The sequence below is a fragment of the Zea mays genome, chromosome 5, assembly GCF_902167145.1.
Source record: "Zea mays cultivar B73 chromosome 5, Zm-B73-REFERENCE-NAM-5.0, whole genome shotgun sequence".
Lineage (NCBI taxonomy): Eukaryota > Viridiplantae > Streptophyta > Magnoliopsida > Poales > Poaceae > Zea > Zea mays.
In genome coordinates this window covers 12,426,369-12,439,301 of record NC_050100.1, presented here as the reverse complement: position 1 = coordinate 12,439,301, position 12,933 = coordinate 12,426,369, and the positions used below count along the sequence as shown (strand labels likewise).

General features: G+C 39.3%; 1 protein-coding gene across 1 annotated transcript; it reads right to left on the bottom strand.

Moving 5' to 3' along the window:
- Positions 1–1,478: 1,478 nt before the first annotated feature.
- LOC100280299 (putative RING zinc finger domain superfamily protein) lies at positions 1,479–10,293 on the bottom strand. The gene is made up of 14 exons (NM_001361038.1): positions 9,916–10,293; positions 9,272–9,362; positions 9,078–9,162; positions 8,851–8,935; positions 6,942–7,011; positions 4,316–4,385; positions 3,862–3,907; positions 3,540–3,786; positions 2,986–3,191; positions 2,769–2,843; positions 2,594–2,663; positions 2,412–2,492; positions 2,033–2,112; positions 1,479–1,925 (listed from the first exon to the last, which is right to left on the bottom strand). Exons 1-14 carry the CDS (start codon positions 10,047–10,049, stop codon positions 1,847–1,849), a joined length of 1,419 nt encoding a protein of 472 aa, NP_001347967.1. The 5' UTR covers positions 10,050–10,293; the 3' UTR covers positions 1,479–1,846.
- Between the last annotated feature and the right edge of the window lie 2,640 nt (positions 10,294–12,933).

Sequence of the window (12,933 nt, the reverse complement as noted above, 5' to 3'; positions counted from 1 at the left end):
GGTTCCGTCAGAAAGACCACTAATTTCGTAGTCGGATAAAGGTCCGGTGGTGCACCAGACTTGCATTGTAGGAGGTCTGATGCACACACAGAAAGTGTATATTTTGGGGATTATCCCCAATGGTTATTTGGGGTCGTTGAGGGATATAAATACACGCCAACTAGCCCATTCATTTCATAAGAGCAGAGCATTCAAGTCTATACACTAGAACAACACTCTCGATCAATCAAAGCCTCCCAAGTGCCATAAAGAGATAGTTGTATGCGTTAATTTGTGATAGTGCGTTGATAGAGATAGAAGAGTGTGTGTTGTTCTTGTACTCTTGTTCTTGGAGTTGTGAACTCCCATTGTTGTCTGGTGTTGCATTAAACTATGGGGAGCCAATGTACAGACTAGACATGTTTGATGGTACACCGGACTCTCTACCAAATAAGGGACTCAAAGAGGTTTGTAGCCATGTTCTTTGAGGAGCATTCAATGAGCATAGTCATTGTCCGATGAGCACCAACATAATGACGACTAGTTTTGAAACTAACTATTGAAACCTACACCGGACGTGTCAAGTGCTGGTGTTTGGTGAGCATCACACATGCATGATGCCCCCATGAAAGCTGAGTGGAGGGGCAATGACTAGTTCCACGCCATAGGGCTATAAATGCATCAATGCCATCCGTTCTTGGTCTCTTGTTTGTTTAGCTAAAGAAACACATTGAAGAACAAGTGAGGGAGGCTTTGGCTAGTGAGGTGTTTGCGCCTTGATAGTCACGAGATTAAGGACTTATTAGTGTATAGAGATTAGCAAGTGTATATTTCTCATTAGGCTTGTTTAGGTCAAATAAAAGTTTATGCTTTTACTCTCGATGATCAACATCACATAAACAGCTAGTCTGATAGCAACCAAGAGCTTAGTGGTCAAATAATGTGGATGGTTTACCATACCAGTGGCAAAAAAATACCAATAAACAGCACTTGATCCTTGCACATAGAAAGAGAGCCACAACCTTGTGGCAGAAAATACCAATAAACAGCACTTGATCCTTGCACATAGAAAGAGAGCCACACCCTTGCGTTCGTACTCTAATGAGAATTAGTGAGAAATACTATCTGATACTTTTAAAAAAATTGTCGTACCATAATAGCATAAGCATCAATATCTTTTATACAAATTTAGTCAAACTTAAAATAGTTTGACGAACAATATTTAGATTTATACTCTGCTTTAAAAGGAGACAGCAGTCCACAGTATCATGATTAAATTGGTTCCAATCACCGCAATACGGTTTGAAAAAACATACCAACAATGATTCCTTGGCACAGACCAGACGCAACCTTTCTTCTCCAGACATGCTTCCACAATCTTTAAATAATTTTGCTAAGACGACCCCTCACATTGTGAAAAGACACCAGACAACGAAGCGTTGCGGTCACAAATTTCGGCAGACATTTTTCTACTACAAAATGGCACAACAGGGAGGTTTACACTTGAGGATTACATTTAAAAAAGGCAGTATTTTTTTATTTACAGTCTGTTTTTGTTCTACTTTCTTCTCAACAACTGCATAACCCTGAGAAAATGCTGCTACGCAAACAAGACTGACTCATCTACCAATCACAAAAGGGGAATACACTGACCACATACTTACAGTAGATAACTGGACCGAAATGGCAAAATGCTCATCAGCCACCTTTCCATGCTTTTGGTTAGACATGGCATGATATACACATATTGTAGACTTTTTTTCTGAAACGCACACCTCAATCAGCTTAAAGTTGTGATCGAGACTAAATGCACAGCATGACAGAACCCATATGTACAAATTTGAATGTTAAGCTGAGTTAGTGAGGTTTAAACATCATATACAGGCATGCGTTCTTCAATTGGGACACGGCAGATAGGACACTTCTTGCATTTCTCAGCACAAGATCTAATAAAGAAAATGTACCGTCAGAAACAATGTAGTAACAATTTCAAGCATTGCCTAACTAGCTAGGAAGGGCATATATGAAAAGAACAAAAAAGACTGAATCATACTTGCATAAAGTTCTGTGCCGGCAGGGAAGAAGCACCATGCATATCTCTCCCTCGTAGCAAACCCTACAAAGAACCTTCTCCTAAAAACGAGAGAAAGATGACTGTCAATAGAAATATTGATGAATTTAACAAGCTAACTATCTATGACCCATATAAAAGGTAATAACTATCAGTAAGCAATGACAGTAACTCATTCAATAACAAAGTCAACAGTTTAATTCCCAAAGAATTTCATTAGAATCAGGGCTACACTGTCTAAAGGTCCTTATCGTTGACAGTTTAGACCTAAATGGTTCCTTTTGTGTAAGGGTGTATGAAGTGAACATGCTTCAAACGGAAAAATAAGGATTAAGGATGCAGTCACAATAAGGGGCACTACATTTTGAAGCCTTTCATATTCCTGTTTGGTACACTTGGTGATTTCAGATTGTTCTCCCAACGCTGCCTGCAGCCTCCAAACCTAAAGGTGGGCAAGTGGGAAGTTAATGTTTGTGATGATGTGAACTGAAACAAATGTCTTGAGATAATAATTCTGGAACAAAATTGATTATATCATGTAACCTCTTCTGCAAGGTCCTTTTTAGGCATTTTCCTAACCACTTCTGGTGGATAGCCACAAAATGTATTGTACCTTCAACCAAAGAGTGAATAATCAGCACAGTATGTAAGCATGCAGCAAAACAAGAGTAGAAGAGGATTGGGAAAATTAACAGAAGTCAAATGAACAGTAACAAACCCAGTAGATTCAGTATAGAACAACCGGGCTTGTTCCTCCTTGCTCCCTTCATCAATAGACCACCAACCAAGAAGCCTGCATAAAACATGGACAAAGAAGCTGCATAGTTAAAAGCCTGCATTTTTACAAGATGCTACTGTATGGTTCAAACAAGGCAAAAACACACTAGCAAGAAAAACAGATACAAAATTAGCTCATATCAGATATTAGATAGTACCTTGAACCATGATGAAGAAAAGCAAAGCAATCACGAACTTTTGATGAGACTGTAAGGTAATTAGGACTAACTGGTCCATTGCGCAATAGCAGAACAACCTTCTCCACTAATCTTGCTAGAGAGAAAAAGGCACCAGCACCTTGCAGAATAAATAGTGGCGAGAAAAGAGCAAATATTGGAATGTTGCGAGCACTTGGTGGTGTACCCTGAAATAAAATAATACATGTTGTAATAAATGAGAGTATGAAGCTCATTATTGATCACTTAAACAGAGAACAGCCAGTAACATTTATCAGCTAGTTGCTACCTATTTCCAGGCATAAGACAGAGTTTGCCACAGAAAAACTAATTAAACTCAGCCAGATTTTTTAAGTGTTTTTAGAATTCACGAATAGAACTGTATATCACACAATGATTATCGAATTGTTTTTATCTATTCAAATATTGTCATAAGATGGTTTTTTAAAAAGAAGAAACAAAAAATGTTTCCTGCAATTCCATCCCTCTACAGTTCATAATGTTCCCTATGTGCACAAGACTGGGATGTAACATACCTCCAACCGCATACAAAGCAATACTTGGAAAGCCACAAGAGGTATTTTCATTACATGACCCCCAATATCAGGTAGACCACAAAGCCTCTCTTGTTCATGATCTTCTAGTGATGGGAGGACAAGACCACTTTCCCAATCACGGTATCTAATCGCTGATGATGAGCTAGCCTCCCCATGAGTGGGAGACTTGTGAATCATGGGATTAAACCATCTTGTACAGACAAGAAATGCAAAGCATTCTGCAATCCTGGATAAGCAAGCTGCCGAATTAGACTAACTGAAATCTCATAAAAAGGAATAACGCCACAGCAACAAATCTCACCCATAATTTATAAACAAATCCCACCATCCCAAAGCACCAACATCACCTGCCATGTGCAACTATGCATTATTACAAAAACATTGCACAATAAAAGCAAAAAAAGACCTGGGAGAGAGAAAGAGAGAGACTTGACATTGTGAAACTTAAAACAGTAGCTAGTTCAACTGCTTTCACAAGCACTAAATGAGAGGTCTCTTCTGATTTCAAATACTATAATGAAGAAGAAACAAGTTGTAATAATTAGTCATTCTAGTCAAGAAGAAATAATGCAACAAATTCTAAAGATTTAAATTAAGGAACCCTAAGTGAGGAGATCAGTTTTGTAAGTAACGTTTTTCTCGAAAACGCGCAGGAGAACTGCACCCCTTTATAAATTAAGAAGATAGAATAAAGAGGTCTAAAGTATAAATTCAGTTTTGTAAGTAACATTTGGAAGGCAACCAACAAAACTTACCAGACAGCTTGAGAAGGGTGAATGTTGTAGCAGCTATAAGAAACACCATTGAAATTGAAACCCAAAAATGCTGGTTCAAAAAGATTAAACGTAATAAGGTAAATGTCTAATATTCCATTCTAGTTAAAAATGATACATTCTCTGGAATCTTGATCATCCCAGCTGCTAGTAAGATCTACACAAAAGATCAAAAGGGTGAAAAAACTTAATGCTTCTGATTAAGAGGGGTAGAAGTGATGTTTTATATTGATTATTGATTAAACATTTGTATGAAATGCAAAAAAAAAGTAAAATTGTAACTGGCAAATCATCAAAGAGCAATCCAAACAACAACAAGCTCTTTTAGTCTCAAGCAATTTGGGGTAGGCTAGTTGAAACGCAACATAAGCCATAAGTCAAGACTAAGCACATGGATGGACGTTTTCCATGCACTCTTATTCAAGACTAAATCTTCGGATATATTATATCCTTTCAAGTCTTCTTTTACTGTCTCTCCCCATGTCAACTTTGGTTTCACTTGCCTCTCTTTCCATTACTATCGTGCCTTAGAATTCCACTACGCACTGGTGCCTCTGACCATCTCAACTGGTGTCAGATAAGATTTTCTTCAAATGGTGCTCTACCCCTAGCCTATTCTATATATCATCGTTTTGAACGTAATCCCTTCTTCTATGGCCATACTCCAACGCAACATGCATATTTCCACAACACTTATCTAATGAACATGTTGCCTTTTTGTAGGGCCAGCATTCTACATCTTACGATATAGCAGCATGTTTTCAAGTCGTCCGATTAGTCGCGATTAATCCTCTAAGTCGGTTCGGAAAAAATAGCGATTAATCGCCAAGTCGTCCGACTAATCGCGATTAATCGCCCAAGTCGGTTAGCCAAAACGACCAACAAGTCGTCTGACTTGAAAACATTGATAGCAGGTCTAATCAACGTCCTATAAAAGTTACTTTTTAGCTTCAGTGGTACCCGCTTATCAAATAGAGAGTAAGATGCTTGACGCCACTTCATTCACCCTACTTTGATGCTATGGCTAGCATCTTCATCAATATCCTCATATCTCTATAGCATTAATCCCAAATACTGAAAGCCTGAGCACTACTTTGACCTTCCAAACTAATATCTCCTTCCTCATGTGTAGTAGCGATGAAGTCACATATTCGGTTGTAGTTCTACTGAGTCAAACACCTTTGGACTAAGTCTCCCGCCACAACTCCAGTTTCCTATTTACTCTCGCCTGACTTTCGTCAACTAGCACTATACCATTCACAAAAAGAAACATACACCAAGGCATATCCCTTGCGAGCTACATCCATCACCAAGGCAAAAAGGTAAGAGCTCAAAGTTGACCCTTAATGTAGTCCTATTCTAATCAAGAACTCATATGTGTCTCTATCACTTGTTGGAAAACTAATCACAACATTGTTGTACATGTCCTTAATGAGTCCAACGTACTTCATAGGAACTTTATGTTTGTCGAAAGCCCACAACATAACATTCCTTGGTATTTTATTATAAGTCTTCCATGAGTCAATGAAAATCATGTTTAGGTCCTTCTTCTGCTCTCTATACTACTCCATCACTTGTATTATTAACAAAATAGCTTCCATGGTTGACCTAACAGGCATGAAACCAAATTAGTTCAGAGATCCTCGTTATTCTTCTCTCAAACGATGTACAATATCTCTCTCATAGCTTCATAATATGGCTCATCAACTTAATTTCCCGGTAATTTATGCAGCTTTGAATATCCCCCTTATTCTTGTAGATCGGTACCAACATACTTCTCCACTCAGCAGACATCTTGTTCGACCGAAAGATATGGTTGAACAAGCCAAAGAGCAATCCAAACATGTACGAGAAAATAAACCCTAGGCTTCTGACAAAAGCTTGTTGTTCAGTTAGACGGACTCAATATTTTATAGCAATGTGTTTATATATTTGTTCATTGTACTGCATCAGAACTAGCTCAACACAGCTTACACCTAGAGGTGGTAATGGATCGCGATCCAAATACTTCTTCACAAAATGTTAAGGCCCTAAATAAATTTTAGATCAAAAATGAATAGAAATAGAGTCCAATCCTAATCCGATCCGATTCTTAAATATTATAATGTAAAATTTAGAGCCCATTGCCACCCCTAATTACACCTGCCCAAAAGGACAAAAGTGGTTAAAAATGATCTATAGCAAAAGTCATGGAAGACATCACTGTATCAGTTTGTAATAATGCATATGAACTAGTTCAACACAGCTTACAGCCTTACACTGGCCAAGTGCTTAAATGATAATTTAGCAAAGTGATGCAAGACATCTGAACAGTTAGTCCAATATTCTTGCTTTATACTAATAATCTTTCCAATAATGTCGACATATAGCATATAGCATCATATATTAGTCTTATGTATTCAACTATGCAGTTGATTTGTGGCATATGTAATGCTCCATTCCATTACCAAAGAGTATCAAATGAATGCCAACATATTGCATGACTTAATTTTCCCTGGTTAAGTGATACTCATAATCTAAAGTTCTTTTTTAACTGGACAATGGGCTACAATGCAAATCAACAAGAAATTGTGCCAAAAGCAGTCAGATCCACTAGTGTGAGACTTACAGGAAGTGTCTCCCAAATAGCTTCATCACTCATGCTTTCTTCATCCCCAGGCATTAAAGCTCTACACATTCTGACAAATAAAAGAACCATGCCAAGAAATGCATAGACGTCAATGTCCATAGTGACTAATACAGTAGGCAGCAGCCCACCAAAAATAACAAATAATAGTATATTTTTCTTTGGACAATGAGGTTCACAATTTGGGCAGAAGAAGATAGAGAGTTAGAGACGATTCAAACAATGACCAATGTCCTGAACGTGTGCTGACATGGAAGTGTGAAGTTATACACAATATTATGACACAAGCAGAACAGATTAACATACAGAAGGATCTTGTGAATTGATTTTTTTGTAATGTTGTCAAAAGAACAATGGATGCCAAGCCATCAATGTAGATTATGTGTCACAAGCTTTCGAAGCGTTTACACATGTAGTTTTGCAGGCAATGAAAAGCAATAGAAGCTTACAGAGTACAAGTATGCGATAGCTTAAATATTTGCTTGGATATAAAAATACAATTTCAGAAGAAGCAAACAACAACAAGAAGAAGCAAGCTGAGGTAAGCTAGAGTTGAAACCCAATAAGCGACAAATCATGTCTCAACCTTGATTTTGTGGCTTCTGTGGGGTTTCAACTCTAGCTTACCCACAACTTTCTTGGGACTGAATGCTTTGTTGTTGTTGTAGACCGGTGAGGATATACATAAATGCTTCCACTGACATTCAGTTGTGATAGGCTCTGTTTGGCAGGGCTTTTGCTTGTTGGGAAAGCAACTTATCTAAGAAGCTGATGAAAAGTTGCTTCTATTGTTGCTTATTTCTAGTTCATTTTGAGAAGCATATGAACTGATAAGCTGCTGCATAAGCCTACTGTTCGGTACAACTTCTGCTTAAATCTGTGAAATAAGCTATGTCAAACAGGGCCATACTCTTTTTAAAGATAGCTCTGTGGTCATACAAGGGATCAAGCCCAGAACAATGATACATGTGAATATGTGATATGCTAGGGGTAGCACCAATTGAATAAAAGCTTGCCCAATACCAGGTTGAGACGGTTTGGACATGTCCAACAAAGACTTCAAGTGGCACCAATGCGTAGTGGGATCCTAAGGTGCGATAGTAATGGGAAGGCCAAAGTTGACGTAGGAATATACTCAAAGATTTTAGCCTTGAATAGCAGTGCATGGAAAACAGTCATCCACGTGCCTACACCTTGATTAGTGGCTTATACTAGGTTTCAACTCTAGCCTACCCCAACTTGCTTGGGACTAAAAGGCTTTGTTGTTGTTGTTTAAAAGATAGTTTTTACGCAGCATAGACAATTGAGAGCCTTATAATTGGTTCCAGAAGAAATCTCAAGCTAAAGACCATGATGAAGGAACAATAAAAATAAACAATTCACTTTTTTAATAGCATACTACGTTGCCTAAACATGCATTGGTACATGAGCGATTTGACCATTTACCAAGATAGTTTTAAGGCCAACAAACACATTTCTTTCTTAGACATAATGTGGCAAATGAAAAAGCTAGCACAGCAGGCAACTGTTGGAACTGTGGATGTTGGAACTTGGAAGACAACACGTTTAGCTGCTTATATGGGTCCATTAGATATTTAGATATTTAAAAAATCAGGCAGGTCAATTGTCTATAGAGATTACAAGAATAGGCAAAGTAACATACATAACAAGATATATCATAACAGTTGAAATCATACAAAATTTAACTAAAATTTAAAAAGTATTTCAACAAAAAGTGTGGCAACAAATGTAAGAAGGCAAACTGTTCAGACAATAGCAACTCCTGGTTGTGTCATTATGTGCAATGCTTTGTCATAGTTGGGGAAAAATAACTTGCAATGACACAATCTAAAAATCCACAGGAAAAAAGGTGATAGCTAAAATTGATTACCTAAAATTGTCAATAAGGATTATTGCTTCAAAGGCCAACAGGGGAAGGAACACAATCTTCAGATCAACAGATGGATGATTTCTAACTGGGCAAACAAAGAGGAAAAGAAGTGTGAAGATTACACAGCTAACAGAACAAATAGACTTAACATGCGTCTCAGATTAAACAATTCTAGGATATGGTGGCCATTGGACAGGTTTTGTTTACCCAATGGATTCTGACCCTACCTCTTATGCTTTCAAGATATATACAAAGAAGCAGCTCGAACGCAATTAGTAAAGGCGCCGCAACAATCGAATGACATGGTGCCCACTGAAAGAAGAAAATAAACATATCAGGCTAATTGGATGCAAAATGAACAATGGTAATGCAAACAGTGAGAAGGTCAGTTTTAATAGACAAGCCGATATGTAAATCTCACATGACGGCCATGAGGCAAAGAAGGGGCAGGCATTGAAAACCTTCCGCGTGCAACAATACCATGAAAGAGCCATAGTGGACTGAATATTATCCTACACGATCGAAGTAGCATCATTAGCAATTCATATTGGCTGTACCATTGTCGATTTATAGTAGTTGTCATAGAGTAATCTATAATTCAGTATTACTTAATTCTAGCTACAAGACTTTTTTCCTTTCCCTTTGGCATATCAGAACAGTGCCCAAAGGAACAGCTCTTTTTGGCAAGAAATCTACTAGCGATATAAAGCGAGTGAGGAAATGCTGACCAGAATCAGCTCGATTATAACTGGGGTCACTGAACTGGCATCAATTGAACACTACCAAAAACTGTCAACATTCATCTGAGCCCCAGACAGGTAGCTGAATTACACGGCAGATAACCCTGAATCGCACGCAACACTCGAAAAAGCGAACATAGGAATCGCCCAATCCCCAAAACTACATCTCCATCGCAGTGGGGCGCTATCCCGAAAATCACCACGCAACACAATTTGAAGCCTCCCAGCTCGTAGAAACCAAACTAATCAGATCGAACCGAGGCGGGGCGGGAGAGACGAGAGCCGGGTGAGAGGGGACGAGGAGGTTAGGGTTTTAAGCGCGTACCACCAGGAGTATGCGGTGCGTCCGTCGACCCTGAGCGCGAGGAGGAGAGTGAAGCAGAAGAGCGCGGCGTGCGCCGCCGCCGCCTGGGCCGTCTTCCCCACCCCTGCCCACGTGTGGCCCCGCCGCCGCTGCATCCCTCCTGCTCCCTAGGCACCCGACGGGAAAGTCAAATCTCCCCTTCTCCGCCGGCTCCGCTTCCTTGGACTCGATGCTCGGCGATGGGCCGGAAACTCGGAGAAAATGGGGGATGAAAAGGAACACGGGTACAAGGGTTTCTCTCTCTAGTCTAGCGATTGAGTCGTGGAGAGAGTGGGCGGGTCGGTCGCAATGCGTTGCGTTCCACCGAGCCGAGAGTCCGAGACACCAATGGTGGCTACTATTGGTAGGACGTAGGGTAGGGGACGGGGTGCTGCGAATTGGTGGGTGGCTGAGTGGCTCCGCCCGCGGACCCGTTAGCGTCGCTTGCACGGCGCACCCTATGCAAATAATAAATACGTCATTCTCAATAAACTCGTACTATTTCGCTACTATACCGTGCCGGCTGCAGTACTGTAGCCTGTAGGTACAGCCGCACAAGAGATAAGCTAATTGATGTTGGTGGATCAGCTCCGGGAGTCGGCACATCCTGGGATTCGCAGCAGTTGGTACTGTTTAAAAAGACGTTGATAGTAGCCAGAGCACAAGAAAAAATCAACCGTGTCTTACTTTCAATTTTCATCTAAGGACATATTTATTTCAACTCTAACCATATAGATTGATGGATTTCAATCTCTAAGGGCTAGTTTGGGAACACTAATTTTCCATGGAATTTTCATTTTCCCAAGGGAAAATGAACTAATTTCCCTTGGGAAAATGAAAATCCCATAGGAAATTAGTGTTCCCAAACTAGCCCTAATAAATCAAAATTTCTATTAACCCATATCAATCTACTCCGATTTATATGGAACTATAATAACCGAACAGGCCTGTACGGATCGAAAACGAGCACAGTATTACAATTTCAAAAAGTGTTGAGGGATATTCCAGCAGCTCTCATATCTTATCTCTATTTCAAACTCTATTATTAAAACAATGTCATCTATAGTATAAAACATCTATTTTCCACGGTGTACCGGAGACCATCTCAAAAATAACGTCGTCTTTGAAAATTAGGCTCTCTGGCACGAAATACCTATAAGCCCGTTTGCCAACAAGAAATGTTTCGGCTTCTTTAGATAAAAAAATATTTCACCCACTAAAATCATTTTTAGTTTTTATGCTCGGTTAGCTAATTTCTATAATCACTAAAACATCTCCAGTTTTTTATGCCCAGCAAGGAGAAACATCGATTAGCTAGTTTCGCATAGTTTTGATTCTTGCCCCGCTTCTGTATTACAGTATTAGTAATTTTGAAGTGGAATAGTTTAAAGTATGTGGGATTTAGCTTATTTTTCGTAAAAGGTAAATCCAGTCCTAGAGACTCACATAGCTGAGATCTAGGAAAGAGCTAACTCCCACATTAGGCCTTGTTCGGTTACATGGGATATAATCCCACCATGGATTTAATCCGGATATGGATTGGGTGAATTCATATCTCACACCCAATCCCATGGTGGGATTAAATCCATCAACAAATCCATGTGACTTTCAAAGCTAGTTATTCTTTTGATCCATGGATTCTAATGTAAACTTGTGCAATATCTCATGGATTTGTTCCATACCTAATGGGCTATGGATAGAATCCATGTCTTCCATAGTTTAAAAAATTCCCAAACCTTTGGGTTATATTCCATGATGGGTTTAACCGAACAAAAAAAATTAAGTAGTCATGGATTATTTTGGGGCATGGATTGAGGTATGGATTTAATTCCAATCTATGCTAATCCAGAGCGGGATTGGTGTAAACGAACAAAGCCTTAGTGGATATAGAAAAATAAATAAATCAAGGTAAGTTTCTCCGCTAATGCAGAAAAGTTGCTTTAAATCCTGGAGACTTCATACCAGAAATGTTTCTTAAAAATCTAAATCTACAATAGAAACGTTTCTAAATTGATCCCCACCGAACATGTCATCGCCTGGTCATCACGGATTTGATATGGTTTATTTGGTTTTGCAACAAAAAATAGCAAGCTAAATCTCACACCAAATAAATGCATAAAGGACCTGTTCGAATCCACAAAAAAATGACCATGTGCAGGTGCTTCTCCTGCTATCTTTATCATCTAGACTCCGGCTTAAGCTCGGAATAGAGCAAGCTGATCCAGATCTATTCTTTAGGCTAGTTGATAAAGCGAGTCGAGCCAAGATGGCTCGTTCCAGTTTACGAGCCGTGCTAACTGTGTTAAATCAATCAATCTGTAAAATAATAATGGATCATTAGTTTATTTCTTAGCCTTTGATAATGAATATATGATACTTCAAATTTTAAATTACTTATAATATTGAATACTTATTCTATATGTTATATTTGATACTACTTCGAGTTAAGCCAAGCCTTGTCCTTAAGCTCAGGCAGTGGGTCGGCTCGTTACGTTTCTCCAGCCCTAGTCGCATATACATGCCAACCAGATGCGTTGACTCTAGATAACATCGGTGATACCCGTCAATTTCCTTCACCGACATATGGTGTTTTGGTCTAAATTACAGGGGGCGATCACATGGATGTTTTCTTCCCTTTGGAGGCCGAGGCCACACATTGACCATGTTGATGTGGAACGAATTCTTGATGATATTTCTCGTGAAGACAAGCCGCTCCTCAGCACCTGCTTGATGGCAGCCTGAATTATGATCGGAGTACCTTGCAGTCATCGGCGCTAAGTGGTCGAGGTATGCCATTTGTAGTATTTCCATCCTTTTAGAGTCTGTTGGACGTCCCATGTCGTCCTCTCTCGTCCCTCTAATTTTGAGGGATAACTGGGGATAACACTGGGATAGTCCTGTTCCAACCCCTGACCCTGAACCAAACAATTTTATTTGAGGTATCGTTCCGTCTCATCCCGTTCTATCGTTGAAATCAAACGCACCCTTAGTTCTTTGGTC